The 15683-nt window shown below is 43.0% G+C and overlaps 1 protein-coding gene across 1 annotated transcript in view; it reads left to right on the top strand.

Annotated features, from left to right (window-relative positions):
• PAPLN (papilin, proteoglycan like sulfated glycoprotein) overlaps positions 1-15683 on the top strand; it is a 43344-nt gene that overhangs the window by 7796 nt on the left and 19865 nt on the right. Inside the window, exons 3-12 of the mRNA XM_054515312.1 lie at positions 6142-6257; positions 7620-7680; positions 7934-8036; positions 8937-9067; positions 9389-9512; positions 10238-10318; positions 11264-11436; positions 11977-12100; positions 13218-13344; positions 14016-14081. Of these exons, the coding sequence (XP_054371287.1) occupies positions 6142-6257; positions 7620-7680; positions 7934-8036; positions 8937-9067; positions 9389-9512; positions 10238-10318; positions 11264-11436; positions 11977-12100; positions 13218-13344; positions 14016-14081 (1106 nt within the window). The remainder of the gene's footprint in view (positions 1-6141; positions 6258-7619; positions 7681-7933; positions 8037-8936; positions 9068-9388; positions 9513-10237; positions 10319-11263; positions 11437-11976; positions 12101-13217; positions 13345-14015; positions 14082-15683) is intronic.

The following is a 15683-nucleotide window of genomic DNA, read 5'->3' as shown; positions in this document are numbered from 1 at the left end:
TGTTGTGCTAAATCTGAGTGTATCTGGCAGGTTACCTTTGTTGATGTGTTTGTGAATTGAAGAACTGCAATATTCTTAGAAGAATTTGCTTTTAAAAGTCCTATTGACTTTTTCCCAAACATCCTGTATTTATGCAGGTGCCTGCTAGCTCTGTTCTTTGTTATAACTTCTATTAATTTATCAGCTGACATCAGTTTTATGCTCTGTGAATGTACAGTTCCATGGGTTCCCCTGGGATCATTTTGTAAACTGGTGTCAGATTTTCCACTTTCCAATAATCACATATTGAAGTAGATTTAGCTGAGAGGGTTGTTTGCTAGTATGTAACAGTTTATCCATTTCAACCTTGAGTTCCTGTTAGGCCCCTTGGATAAACAACTTCTAGTGACTTCATACTGTGTGATTTGTCCACTTTTCCAAATAAGTTTGGGGTCATAAAGTTTACTTACAATCATCTTCTTTGTAGAGTTTTCTGAATGTGCTCCATTTCCTCCACAAGGATTCCAAGAATTAATTTGACTTCTCTGCAATGGCTGTGTCTTTTAAATTCCCTTCTCATCTCCAGGCCACCTGGAATTTCTGGAAGCCTTTCCATTTCCAAAAAGCAACTGGTACCTGCTCTGCCCACTGCCCCATGGGGCAGCACCTCCCTGGCTGTGCAACGCACCAGGCATGCACCATGTTCTCCCCAGCTGACAGAAAATCAGTGGGTGTGGAAGGAGCTAGCTGTAGGGTGGGACAGCCCAAAGAGAGGTAGCACAGTGAGGAGTGTTGAAGAGTTGAACAGGGAACATGGAAAAGAGCTGGGAACCACAAGGGAGAGGGCTCAGTGATGAAGTGTTTTGAGAAAATGAAGGTGTGGGGGAACTGCTGGATTTTACTGTATTTGTTAGAGGGCATATGCTAACGAGCCATGGCTAGGATGAGAGTGGAATGAAAGGAGATGTACACAGTGAGTGTAAACCACAAGCCATTAAAGCTAACAAAGCCTGGGTTTTTTTCCTCATCTTCGTAGAGCAGCTTGTCTTAATAAGATACTTCTTCTGCATCACTTTGTATTTTGCTTCCTGCTGTCACCATCTTGTTCACTTTCAGTCTTGTTTTTCTAGTTTTACTCAAATACAATTCTTTGATTGCTTATTCATTATTCATAGAAATGGTACTTGGCACTATTCACCTTCAAAGCTCTTCACAAGCCTGCTGAGTCTGAGCAAAGATCAATGGTTAAGACAGAATTATAAAAAAAAATGCTTTGCTGATGTGGTTTGGATTAATTAGCTCATTTTTGGTAACATTTTTGGCTAATATCCTAGCTGGTTGCAGATGGAGCCATCTTGAAAATGCATATTGGCATAGCAGCAGATGTCTAAGTTATAAACATGTAACATATACTGAATGTTTTCAGCTCCCTTTCAATTAAATTTGAGGGTTGGATACTACATGTCATGCAGAGCTTAGCTATGTGAAAATATATTATTGGTGGTCATCATTGTAGTATTGGGTAATTCTTCTGGATATAGAAAGAAGAAGGAAATGGTTCATATACCAAAGAGCACATGGTCTAAGGACACAGTCCATGTGGGTTATTTTGTTAGGGCTCTGAGGGCACTACTAGGCTTTACAGGCCCTGACTGGACTCTCCACACCCAGCCCACTGCCCAGGACACCCTTGTAGGCTCTCCTGCCCCAGTGAGGATCTGCACAACTCTGCTTGGCCAGCCATGGACCCTGATGAGTCAGGCCCACCTGCAGTCCCAACTCCTAGCCTAGTTTCTTGTGGAGGTGCCCAATTCCCAGGGCTGGGGCTGCTCCCTGGCCCGCTATGCTGTCCTGGGACAGTCTCTCACTACTGGCCCACAGTGAGCAGCCAATCTTTGGGGCACCTTGACACTTTTCTTTCTTTTCCCCTTTCTGTTATAAAATTTTCTCTGATCAATTAACTTCTCCCTAAGCACTTATTATTCAATGTTAATGAAGCCTCATTTTTTCACTGAAGAGTTCTTACTTGCCAAGACTTTGGCAATGAAACAATTACAGAAGTGATAGTGGTGATAGTTTTCTTTTGTAAGGTATTTGGTTTTCACCCTTCTCTCCTACATCATGTTTCCTAAATGATGCTACAGTTCAGGGTGTGTCAAAATAAACATTAACCATATTTCAGAAACTATAAACACCAGAAAGTAGATATTTATCCAATAAAATGACGCAGTGTTATTTCAAAAATACTAAGAAAGGTTAAAGAGAGAGAGTCTGATTTTGACTGTAGTTTTATGCCATGGAAACACTATATAAGTGTGACACCACATTACTCATTTTATCATTGTGAGCAATATCTGTTTTCAGTGGGTAACAGCTGGACAGGGCTTTGTCGTCAGCCTCTATTTCTCACCACCTTCTCCCTGTCGGTGCTGAGATTTGTGTCTGATTCCAATGGAACCTAGTAAGCAAGTGAAACAGCCCCAGAAATCACAGTAAGGACGTTTCAGTGTCCAAAACAATGCTTCAGTTGCATCTCAACAGCCAAAGCTGTACAACCTTCTGGGCATAGTGTGGTTATCAGTAACCACATGCTTTGAGCAGCAACTGTTGGGGTGGTGCAACAGGACGTTTTGTTCCTGCTCATCAGTCTGGAAAAGCAGCACCAAACAAACATCACAAAATAATTCAGGGTGACTATCTCTGAGTCCTGAAAGGTGCCCAAGGAGCAAGGGGTAAGAATTTACCTGGGATGTAGGTTGTTTGGATGTGTGACTGCAGAACTTCACTGCTCACTTGGGATTGTATAGTAAATTGATGTTCTCTTTGATAGCTTGCTGGTATTTGAGTTGCAACAAGGCACTAGGAAATTGTTCCCACTGAATCACTTCTCCACAGTTGGTGATATGAACTTTGTGGATCACTGCATGCCTGCAATGCATTTGTCTGGGAAGCACAGCCCTCTTCCCATGCATAGTTTTCTATCCATCTCATCAAACTGACTGGAAAGTCTTTCAAGGACCCCTTTTAAAGTGCTCCTACATAGTGCAAGCATTTTCTGTTTTTCTGAGTCAAGTCCCATTCATAGCTTCTCTTCCAGTGCATGTGTCATACACAAAAATAAACATTACATGGTACATAATAAGCTATCTAGGACACTTTTCCATAATTCTTTTGTTTGCCTGTGATGCATACTGGAATTGTCTTTGCAGATGAGGTCTGGAGGTCTAATGACTCAGAGGCATAGCTCTTTGCTTGCTGATGATATCAGATACAGTTGGCCTGGTAACAGCAGATGCTGCCACTACATCAGCAGTTCGTCTGTCTAGGAACTGATGAAAGCAATGCAGTGTTCATAAAAATGAAATCCCTGGCCTTCTAAACTTGTATACCACAGCTGCCTGTATGTGAATGAGCCCTGAGAGTCCACAGTGCCAGGTCATGGGCAATATCAATATTCCCAGAAAGGATGCATTGCTGGTGTCTCAACTGGTGATAAAACTGGACAGAGCAGTTGGGCACTAACTGTCTGCTCTTTGGGGAGTTTTTACAGGTCAGGAAAGATGGTTGTATGCATTTTCTCACTTCTCTTGAAACATTAAAATATATACTTTATGCAGATAAAGAAACTACATTCTTGTATGAATGTCAGGCTGAAGCAAGAGAAGAACGGAACCGAATGAATTTGTTACAGTAATGAAGACTGTAGATTTTTCATTCTGAAATCCATGAGGGAATGGAATTTAGTTGTCCTGGCTGACATAAGATAAAAGCATTCCAGAGTCTGAAGAGAGGAGAAAGAGGCTTTTGGAGGAGAAACTGGCTGACAGCATCTAAAAATGTCCTGTTATCAGGTTATGTAATAATATATTTATTATTTATTATAAACATGCTGCTTTATCTTTGTCTGCCTACACATGTGCAGTTACTGAAGTAATGAGGACTGTACACAGATTTCCAAATATGGGAGTTGGGCCCCTATTAAAATCTTTCTCTGACACTGTACAGCTTTGGGAGGATTCTTTTGTCTGATGCTCCTTTTGGGGTGTACATAAATGGAGTGATACTGAGAAAAATGATTGTTCCTGAACTCTGTGGATGCATAAGCCTTACAACAAAGAGTCCCTGCAGATTTTACTCTCTATAGAAGGAATAAATAATGCTAGTTCTGTAGGAGGGATATTGGAATATTTATCAGGGTGGTGTGTGTGTGTCAAGGAAGGGCTTTCTATCCTAATTGCCTTCCAGTAATCTGACTTTCAAATGCTCCTCCTTTGGATTTTTATCTACACGTTTCCTTCTCCCTTATGCTGACTGAAAGGTCCCTTGTTTCCAGGGTGAGCTAATACTGCACCTAAATCAGTCAGTTGATACAGAGGAATAAGACTGCCAAGAAAAAATGGTAGCGTATTTTATTCTTTTGAGGGTGAGGGAGGAGGGATTACAGGGGGAGGAATTAGGTGTCTGAAAGAAAAACTTGGGAAAATAAGATTGCTGAAAAAGCCTTGCTGAAAGCTAAAACACTATTGTTGGGATTATGCCCAGAAAGGCAAATGAGAATGCAGAAGACACACAGTGACCTGAATATCTGAAGTGAAAGAATGGGAGAAGGGTTTGGCACAGGATCGGGGAGATGTTGACTTGGCCAAGAGGAGCTATGTAGAAGTGGCTGTAACCTGGGCAGTGCCACCGAACGAGCAGGATGAAGACAAACAGAGTTAGTCTGAACCAGAGGTATTAGAAAAAATTGTGTGAAGAAAAGTAAGTAGCCGAGCTAGGAAGAAAGTGTTTCTCATTAGAGAAATACAGGTGGTAATTTGGGGGTGACTCTACAGCTAGACAGTTGTGGGTAATTCTGTAGTAAATGCATAGATATGATTGGCTAATATTTCTGACTGTTGCTCTGCCAGCAGCAGGAAATTATTTCCTTAAAAAAGGGTGAAGTAAAGAAACAAGACTAACTTGGACATACAGTAAGGCAGAGAGTGTGTGTGAAAAACTATAAAGCCTGTCTAAATGACAAGGGAGGATTAACCCATGCATCTTGCCTGAGTTGGACTCACTGGATGATTTATTAGACTAGCTCCTATTTCTAGCAGAGGTTTGGATGTTTGTGTGTGGAGGCAAGTTAGGTCACATCACAATAATTTTTTTCCTTTTTTTTCTCTGCCTGCCCACTCTTCACTACAGCAAATGTCTCAGTGCCCAAATGACCTGCACTACCTTCTCAGTGGTACAATTGTATACATAAACTGCCCTTCAGTTTGCAGCTGCCCTGCAAACCCTGTTTTTACAGTGTCATTCACCAGGTAACCCTGCACTTACCTTCTTTTTTCAAGCAGAATTAGTCCTACTGCATCTTGCAAATATTACTTTTTTCCTTAAGATATTGCCATTCTTCCCACTAACCACACATGTCCTGCTGTATGTGGATCCCATCAGCTTGCAGAAGGCCTTTTTTTTTTGAAAGTATGATATTTCATGCATTTCCAAGACAATGTATTTTGGTTAGTTCCATCTCACTTGTAAATTTCTGTCTATATTATCATAGTTATTTCTCTTAATGTCAGTAATCAAACTTTCTAAATACAAAATTAATAAGGGTTTTGCTAATGATGGCCCAGACCTTGACACTGTCATTGGACACATTTGGGTAAGGGGAATGAAGCTCCATATATGGAACTCTGTTGCAGTAAAAAGTGTGTTCTGGGGCATTTCTTTCTGCTTCCTTTACTTCTCTTAAGTATTGTACTTAGAGCCAAGGATTTGGGTTTAAGTGGCTGTATTGATCTGGTGTGGAGTGACAGTGCTTAGAGTCCCTGAAGTAATTATTTGCCTTTGCTGCCTTGCTGAGAGGAAGATGTTATCTTCTTTTAGATCGTTATTCAAAAGTGCTGAAATTCTATGAATAGAAAAACAGTAGCTGTTAAGAGAGATTATGAGGCTGGATGTGCTATGTGGCTTCAGCAAGCTAATACTCCTGGATACTAGAGACCTGATCTTTCTGTTGTACTACTGTGTGCCACTTTTCATGTTAGGAATACAGCACAGCAAGACAGCCTTTTTTTGCAAGGGAGCACATAGGATCTCTGCTTCATTTTCTTTTTTTTTTTTTCCCTGTGTTGCCATGTCTTTTTGCTATGTCTGTGGGGTTTTTATTCCCAGGGCAGCCGGATGAAAAGGCAGGTTGATGTCTGGGGGAGCTGGGGTGAATGGAGCAAGTGCAGTCGGAGCTGTGGCGGTGGAGTCAGCTTTCGGCAGCGGCGCTGCTATTCCCAAAGGTGAGGGCTAACCCTTTTTTTTTTTTTTTTCCTTTCTTTTCTTTAAATGTGTTGTACTGTTACTGAGCTCGTGCAGTTATGTTCCAATATACATCCAGAAAAAAACACTTAGTGTTTGATCCCAGGGGAATGAGTCCACTTTGAGATGAACCTCAGTTTCAGTCTTGTCACTGCTGTTTTGTGTAGTCCCCTCTTCAACATGCGCTTGCTTTGGCTCCTTTGATAGATCATAGCAGTTTCTCTGTGAGATCTGAGGCTGTGCAATCAGGGGATTGGCATGGTAGCAGCTGCTCAATCAGGTCTAGTGTGGCAAGCCCTGAGGGAGATGGAGAAGAAGCCAGAGCAGTTGGTTTCTCTCCTGAGAGCTGGTGACAGCACTGAGGTTTCCTCAGGTTTATGATTCCCAGGACAGTAAATTGCCCCAGAAGAAATGGAAGAGTGAATTTGGCTCAAGCAGCGGTAGCGCTGTGCCACCTCATTTGCAGCTGGGTCAGCTGCATCCTAATGAGGATGATGACTGGTACTGCACCTTTTGGGAATGATGGACTGTAGAGATCTTGTTGTGGATGAAAACAAAGCAAAGGAGGGAAAAAAAGCCAGACTCTCAATAATATCCTGAGAAAAACAGGCCTCTCTCTGTTTAGAGAAATGAGAGGAGGTTTTGTAATAGAAGAAAGACAGAGTTATGAAGCTGCTGCTTCCCACAGAGAATAAAGAAAGGTCTCTTTTGAAGGCTGCCCATTATGGTTTATACCTGCCAGAATCCCTGAAGGCCTGTCTCTCCATTTTAGGAACACTGAAGTGTTAGGCATTGATTGGTGTTTTAGATCAATTTCCTCCATAATTTTTACTCTCCATAATTCTCAGCTAGGGTCATTTGACTGGACTAAGGCTATTGCACACTCTCCATAGGCATGTTTCGCTCTTCCTAATAAGGGACCTATTGGGCACAAAAAAATCAAGATAAATGATGCACAAAGATATTCTGAATTGGCCACTATCCTCGTGCTGCACATAACATGTTTCTGTTTCTTGTATGGACAACTGGACTGTTTGCTGGTGGATGATGGACTAAAATCTCAGCTTCCATTATTTAGTTGAAACGTGACCCTGAAGAGCTGTACTGCAGTTTTTCATGATGCATGTCTCATTCATGCCAGAACATAAACCATAGCATAAAATGCCACTAGAAAATGCCAGCTGGCTTTAATGGTGAAGAAGTGCATATTAGTTATTTTGCTATTTCAGGGAACTCTGTGAGGGTGATATGCTTGGTGTGAAGGTGATTTGTAACGTCTGCTATGAGATGACTTTTGCATGCGTATTCTTCAGAGAGCTCCATGTATTTTTTCTGTCTTCCAGGACAGAAGGTCCTTCTAGTTGTGTTGGACCAACACGAAGCTATCGGTCATGTAATGTTCAGGTATGGTTGCTCTGGTTTTAGTTTTTCTTTCCTGCTGCTCCTTTTCCCCAGACAAACATCATTCTTATTCAGAAATAAGATGTGATTATTAGTTCCTGTTTCTGTGATGTTACTAGTGGATGCAGTTCATTACCAGTATCCATTCAAAAGTATGTAGAAATTATGCCCCAGTTTGAAGGGGCATTTTTATTGTACACTTTATTTTCCTCCTTTTTTATAATACTCCAATACAAACACTTTCTCTTCCAAACAGAACTGCCCGGAAGGTTCCCGGGATTTCCGGGCAGAGCAGTGTGCAGAGTTTGATGGGACAGAATTCCAAGGCAAGAAATATAAGTGGCTTCCATATTATGGAGGTAATGATAGACCTGTGGGGTTACAGTTCATCACTCCCTATCAACAATATGTTTTGAAGTGAGTGTAATGATTTTTACTGTAGTATCCTTGCAGGGTACTTCTTTAGTTGGAGTGGGGGGCAGGAGTTGGCATGGAAAAAAATCCTTTTGCCAGCAGCAAAACATTGCTGTCCTGAAGACACTGTATGGGCCAAGAGACAGTATTGCAGCAATATGTACTTGTTTCTTGTAACAACCATTCCTTCAGAAACATTGCTCAAGGAAATCTGGAACTGGTTGCACCTAAGTTCCAAAGTATTAGAGGGGCAGAAGTTCTGCTGTATTTTCCAATATGGTCAAAAGAAAATTAGCAGGGCACAAGAGCAGCAAATGTATGTAATTAATGAGTGCTTCAGAAAATACAACATCTCTTTCATCAGACCACAGCTTTCTTGAGGAACCAGCTCAGAAGACAGTTGTGGGAACCAGGGGTCCTTGCTCTGAGCTTTGATATGGTATCATTCACAGTTGGTTAACAAATTATGAGGGATTTTAATTATGAGGAATTTTAAGATAGATTTAAAAGGGTTTTTTGTTGCTTGTTAAAATAACAGTTCTGTATCAGCACTTGGTCTCATTCTAGAAAGCCCTGTACTCCAAGGGAGTATAAGAGCAATCCTACTAAGGAATAACCAAATATCCACTTAGACCAATGTCCTCTGAGGAAATATTTGTGTACAGTGAGATTTTACTAGAATATTTTTCCAGCCTCCAGCAGTTTGTGACCGAGAAAATAATTTAATATCTGCCACTTAGTATCAGTAGACCCCTCTGTTTCTGCTCCTGTGATCTAGAACTAGGCTCCTGATCCAGTATCAAGTTATTATATTATATAATGTTTCTTTTTTTTTCTCCTGCCAGCAACTAATAAGTGTGAGTTAAACTGTATTCCCAAGGGAGAAAACTTCTACTACAGGCACAAGGAAGCAGTGGTAGATGGGACTACCTGTGAACCTGGCAAGCGAGATATCTGTGTAGAGGGAGTTTGTCAGGTTAGTCATCTCAGTACTTCCTTCATTCTTCATTGGGTCTGTCAGTCTTTCTGTTGTCTCCCTTTGTTCTACTTGACCTTTCATCATAGCATCAGAAAAGGTGAATCACTCAGTTTCAAGGTGCTAAGGAGCATCTGGATAGCATTTATCTGGCTCTGGCTGTGAAATAGTAGATAACAGCTTTGTTGTTTTCTCTGCCCTATCCTGTCTTTCCAGGCTCCCTAGATTCAGGCTTTCTCAAAAGATCTGTCCAGCATTTGGCCTTTTTTCCCCCTTCTGTCATCACATTTTATTCCTACTAATGCTCCTGTGCTCTGATAGGCCGTTGGCTGTGATAATATGCTGGAATCTGCCAAGAAGGAGGACAAGTGCCTGCAGTGTGGAGGAGATGGCAGCACCTGCTATGGTGTGAAGGGCACTTTTGATGTGGCCAGCCTCCCTAAAGGTACAGATGATCCTAGGTAGTCTGGGCAGGTGAGAAGGAGAGAGTTAAACCAAAAATCAACTGCTACAAGGGCTAGTTGGGACACCTGCTCCCATGATTGTTATAGGCATGCTTGGATGGTCACTTGAAATATCTGTACAGTGTGTGGCCTTAGCATCAGAAAAGATACTCTTGGCCTTATCCTGGGAATCACTTTGTTAATCTGTATCCACACTGGAGTACTTGCCATGATGCTGATGGCTTTCCCCACTGCCTCTCCAGCAGGTGCTATAAATGCACCACAATAACATCACCACACACCGCCTTTGTAAGGCTGTCCAGTGTTTTGATAGCCCCACCAGGACATGTGCAGGGCTAGAAACAGGGACTGCATCTTCTGCATTTGGCCGATTTTGAAAAATTCCAAGATGTCATCTGCACTTGTGGTCACATCTCTCTATGTTGAACTCCAGTATGATTCTTGCTGAAATTCCAAAGACTTCAAAATGTAGCAAATGGACTTTTCTGAGGTGTCATTGGAATTTTTTATGCATGGACTGATCTGTGGATAATGTAGGGTGAGGTTATTCAGCATGCAGTTAAAGGGATGATGGAAATGCTTCATGTCACCATCAAAAACTCACCTAGTTGTTCAGGCACAAATGAAGCCATGAGCATCTTTGGCACAGGGGAGTGGCTGTATGGCACCCACAGTCAGATATTGAATAATCCCCTTTTTTTTTCAGGTTACAATCAAATCTTTATTATCCCTGTGGGAGCCACAAGCATCCAAATTAAGGAGGTTAAGCCTAGCAGGAACTTCCTAGGTATGATTGATGTCAGAATCTCTGTATCAGTCCATTTGGATTTCAGCCATTACGCTAAAATCTGGTTTTAATGTATGGGTTTACCTTGAGGGCTTGGTATGGCAGAGTGAAAAAATGAATATCAGGATATTGAGTATCCTTGAAATGTGAGTGATGCACAAACAACTCTGGGCTCCACATTTAGTTCATTTTTTGTCCTATGGAGATCTTGCTGTTCACACTGAGACTTCCTGCCTGTAACTTACAAGGAATCTAGCTGATCTAGCCAAATTTGGCTGTGAGCTCTGTTTAGTGAATGCAAACCCTACCTACTCCTGCCATCTAGAAGTTTGGAGTGGGCATCTTTTCTCCATAGATTTCTTTGGAGCATTTGTACAGCCTAAAACTCTGGTCATTCTGCAGAGGGGGAAAAGGAGGGAGAAAAGGCCTTGCCTAGATGTCTGGACAGGGCTGAGGAAATTCCAGTGGAGAAAGCAAATGCTCTTCTGCTTTCTGAGTGCTCTATCATTGAGTGCTTAGGACAAATCAGTCTGGTCACATTTTCCTTTGTAGAAAACTGGATTCAGAACATATCTTGCTTTCTGAATAGAGTATCTAATGAACCAGATAGTGGTGTAAAGTCAGTGGAGTGTGAATCCCACATCTTAGTGGTAAGAAGGACAGAGGCTGGCATTGGCTGTGCTCCAGCAACTAACAGTGGGGAATGCAGAGGCAGGGCAGGAATATGCTGGAGGCATTTGGCTGTGCAGCAAAAGTTCTTGATCTGCAGCAAAGCTGGCATGAACTACTGTTTGAATGTGGTTTAGCAGCTTCTGCTAAAAAAGCCATACAGGGAGGACAGCACTGATGGAGGATGGGCGGTCAGTCTCATTTGCCTGTGACACAGTATTGCGTGGAAACAGGAGCAACCTTGTGATCCTTTCTCTGGCATGTGGGTTTGTCCAGCTGTCAAGAATGTGCGAGGGGAGTATTACCTGAACGGGCACTGGACGATTGACTTCAGCCGGGCACTGCAGGTGGCCAGCACGGTGCTGCATTATGACCGCGGCTCCGAGGGTGATGTGGCCCCAGAGCTCCTCCATGCCCGGGGTCCCACCACAGAACCCCTCGTCATTGAGGTGAGAGGCTGTGCCTTCCCCTGCTGACACTCTGCTCTTGCTTTTCATGGTGGGAGTACGCTGGGAAAAACTGGAGACGAGATGGGAACCCCAGGAATCTTATAAGGCTGTGGGCCTTCAAGCTAGACCACAGAAACAGCTCTTTTTGCTGCTCTGGTCCTATTGCCCAGAAATAAGCAATGTTGGTTTCCTGCCTATTCCTTTGGACACTGACTTTAGGGGAGGTAAGAGTCAGCACCAAATGGTGTTGGGGCAGGGACAGGCTCCAGGACACTGCTTGTTATGCTGTGCTGTAGGGTGGGCTCTACTTGCTATGACAGGAACAGCTGGATCTTCTAAAGCCAAGAGGGATGAATGCACCCTTCTTTGAAAAATAATGCTCTCCAGAACATGATAGAAGGCAAGGAGAAAATCCAGTGCAGAGAATTAGTGCTTCTTGAATAGGAGGGGTGCAAGTCAGCTGGAACCCTCAGACATGGTGGGGAAATGCTGTGAAGATGAAAAGTGTAATTTCCTTGATTTCCTCCCATTCTTTTGCAGCTCATCAGCCAGGAGCCAAACACCGGGGTACAGTATGAGTATTACGTGCCCCTGCAAGGACAGACCTTGGGTTATAGCTGGAGCTACAGTTCCTGGAGTGAGTGCAGCTCCGAATGTGGAGGAGGTAAGGGGAGAGGACCTGATCCCTGGTGGCTGGTGGGGGGTTTATATCCACCTGCAGGCAGTGTGACAGTGTGCTGCCCTCTGCAGCAGCTTCCCAGCAGTCTCCTTCTGGAAGGCAGCACAGGGATCCACAGGGTGTTGCTCAAGTTTTGTCAAGAGAGGGTCATGCATGGAGTCACAACAGGATTAGCCCATGCCAACGTGTGGCCTATGCCTTGTTCTTATTTTCCATTCCTTAGCCCTCAGTCTTATTTCTAAGACCTGTTAAGAATCTTCATAGATGGCCTTTGTTTTGATTTGCTTCAGGTCTTCATAGTCTTTTCAACCACTTGAGAAGTCCTCTCCAGAGAGACCTGGCCTACATAAGTGAATCGCATCATTCTCCTCTGCCACAGCCTGGAAGATTCCCCCTCTCCAAGAGGACTGTCAGATCTCCTAGGGTGTCCCATTATATTCAGTTTACAGATTCCTCCATGAGCAATATCTTGGATTTTAAGCTTAAAAGAAAAACAAACCAAAAAACTTCAGTCACTCAAACAAAAAAACCCTCACCAACTGATTAGTATATAGAGTTCTTATCAGCCTCTTCTGGGCTTCCATCCTGATGGCCATTTTGGCAACTTTTGCCATATTGTGATGGTAGGTGCTAAAATGGTCTTTGGCTGGGCACTCATAACCTGTAGGAAGCATGAAGAGTTGCAAGTTTTACTCCCATATCCAGTCCTCACAAGACTGACCTTTTGAGTCTAACAGGAGACCCCCAGCTCTGCTGTACACTGCACAAATCTTGCAGGGCTCCTTCATGAGCAACTTACGGGTAGGGCACTCCCCTCATGAGTCTCGATCCATGATATAACAGGAAAGTTCCCTTCAGCTACACAGAACTGTACTGTCTCGCTTGCTCTTCCAGCAGACTCCTATACTGTGGGAAGGCATCATTTGTCCATGTAGTGAGAGACAGAGACCTGCCCCTGTCTCTTTTCTGGAATGGTTGGGACAGGTGTGGATTCTACACAACTTCTTGACAGACAAGAAACTTGTCTTGCCAACCCCAGTGTATTGCTAACTTAGTGCTGGGTGGCTTGTGTTGATCAGATACTCTCTTGCTTGTCCCCCAGGTTTCCAGTCCCGCTTGGTGTTTTGTACCATAGACAATGAAATTTATCCAGACTATATGTGCAGGAATAAGCCACAACCAGACAACAACCGGACGTGTGGCCATCAGCCTTGTCCCCAGACAAAACGGTGCGATTTCTTTCCTTCTTCTGGGGTCTGACTTCTTCCTGAAGTGCTTTTGGAACTGAGAAAAAAGTGACACTCTCACATCAGCCCTCCAGCATGGTTCTCTCCAAGGAGGTGCTTCACTTCTAAGAGAAAACCAAAGACAAAAGATTGGGATGATAACACAGTGATGAGTGAGGACATTTGTGTGTGCACAAGGAAAGGGCTTAATACAACCTGTGTTCATTTTATTGACCAATTAAATTTGCCTTCCAAAATAGCATTGTGGAAGACAGTTGCCTAGCCCATGTAGGAGATATGAAACAGATTCTCTCATTTTTCTTCTCTTGAGCTGGAGCCTACAGAGTAGAAGATCTGAGTTGGTGTCATTTTATGTCATTTCTGCATTCCCAGTGTGTTCCTTTAGAAGGGATGAATCCTGGAGTCTTTTCATTCTCCAGCATTTTCAAACCCCTTCACCCAGCCATTTCCACCTTGTTCCTTACAGCTGGCTTGACTTGGCTCTTATGGGCATCCAGGGCTGTAACATGAGCATTAGCTCCGTGTGTCTGTGTACCAGTGGAGGCCTCTGAGAGCACTTGTGTGTGAGAGGGCACCTGGGAACATTTCTGAATACATGTTAGCCTGTAGCTACTTGTTTTAAGTTCTTTAAAACCTTTGTTCTGTACATAAAGGACTTCTTACATCTACCTGCCACAAGCCTGGAGTCACAGCAGTGCACGGAGCTCTCAGATGAAGAGGTAACAAGCAGAAGGAAGTTACAGAAAGCACAGGAAGGCAGCTGCTCTCTTCTGCTCTGCACCTAGTTGTTCGCTGAAATCACGGGGGCTTTCCTCTTTGGCACAGGTGGTAGAAGTGGGTGTTGCTTTGCTTTTGATGCTTGCCAGTGAAAATGGCGGTGGAGGGTGCTGGCTGGCAGCTTTGCTTAGGTGGCTGCACGTGCCTCTGGTAACTTGATTCTTAGAGATTGAGAAGGGGATGATTTCTTCATAGCTTCTGGCTGCTTATTCTCAGGTTCTCTCTGGAAACAGGGTAAAGAAGTTCTGGAAGATTCGTTTTTTTAATTTACTTATCAAGATAAAGAAAAGAACACAAAAGAAAAGAGAGCGTGATTGTTTGGGCAATTGTAACTTTGGCCAGCATGGCATAGAGAAAGATTTGGAGTTTCTTAAAAGCTCTTCTTTTTGGCATGGGCCCTATAGCAGGCATAAAACAACATGTAAGATGTGAGAGATACAATAATGTACACTAAGATAGGAGAAGTTAAAAGTATCAAAAGCAAAACAATTGTCCCCCAGCAAGCTGCTAATAGCTTAGGACTGGCAATTTTTGTCCTCTGATGAGGGTCCCAGCCTTATGGCTGACCTTGTCTTACAAAGGAAATGAACCAAGGGTCAGAGAAGTCTTGATCCACAACTGAAGGAAGCTCTAAGTGATCCCATCTGGTTGATACAGCCTTTCCAAAACAGTACATTTGCTTTACAGGAGGCAGAATACAGTATTTGGGGGGGGGGGGGGGGGAGTTATTCCCTTTGGAGCTTTTGAAAAAACTTGATTAATAATTTGTTATAAGCCCTGCAACCACACCACTGTAAATGGCTAAGGAGTGGGAAGAGCCAGGCTAGGGAAGTAGCTGGAATGCTGGGAGAGAAAACATGAACAGTTTTCATTCCCTGGCTGGGCCTTACCTGGCCAAAAGGGTACATAGCAGATGGCAAGCAGATCACCATGATGCTCCCCCTCCACAACTAGTGCCTTTGGACTACACTGCATGCTGGATTTGGGGATGAAACATTATATTGTCACTGAAGCCAGGCCATGCAAGGTGTGGTTTGAGCTACCCAGCTAGTTCTGAGAAGCTGGGGTGGCCAAGGGCAGAGATTTTAGTATCTGGACAGATTGTTTTGTGGATACATTCCCCTACTTAGCAAGGGTGTATCATTTCTGCAGCAGCTTTAGCAACAAAAGACAGGAAAAGATCTATTTACATTTTTGTGGGCTTTTTGTATGTGTGCTGCAGTTAGAGAATTTGACTGATGGGAGGAATAAACCAGCTTTCTACTGGCCGTCAGTGAAAAGTTAAGCACTTCTGAGAGTGCCTGGCATGGTTTGTGGGCAGAATGAGGACTTGGCTTGGTTTTACTGTTTCTGATAATATCTGGAGTGTAATGTGTGGATTAGGCTCTTGTGGTAGTTTTTTTTTGTTTGTTTGGTTGGTTGGTTGATTTTTTGTTTTGTTTTGTTTTTTTTTTTTGTTGTTGTTGTTGTTTGGGTTTTTTGGGTTTTTTGGTGTTTTTTTTTTATTTTATTTTTTTCTGATCTGGATTGTTTTCTTTGAGCTT

This window comes from Molothrus ater, chromosome 6 (genome assembly GCF_012460135.2).
Source record: "Molothrus ater isolate BHLD 08-10-18 breed brown headed cowbird chromosome 6, BPBGC_Mater_1.1, whole genome shotgun sequence".
NCBI lineage: Eukaryota > Metazoa > Chordata > Aves > Passeriformes > Icteridae > Molothrus > Molothrus ater.
This window is presented reverse-complemented; position numbering and strand designations above follow the sequence as displayed.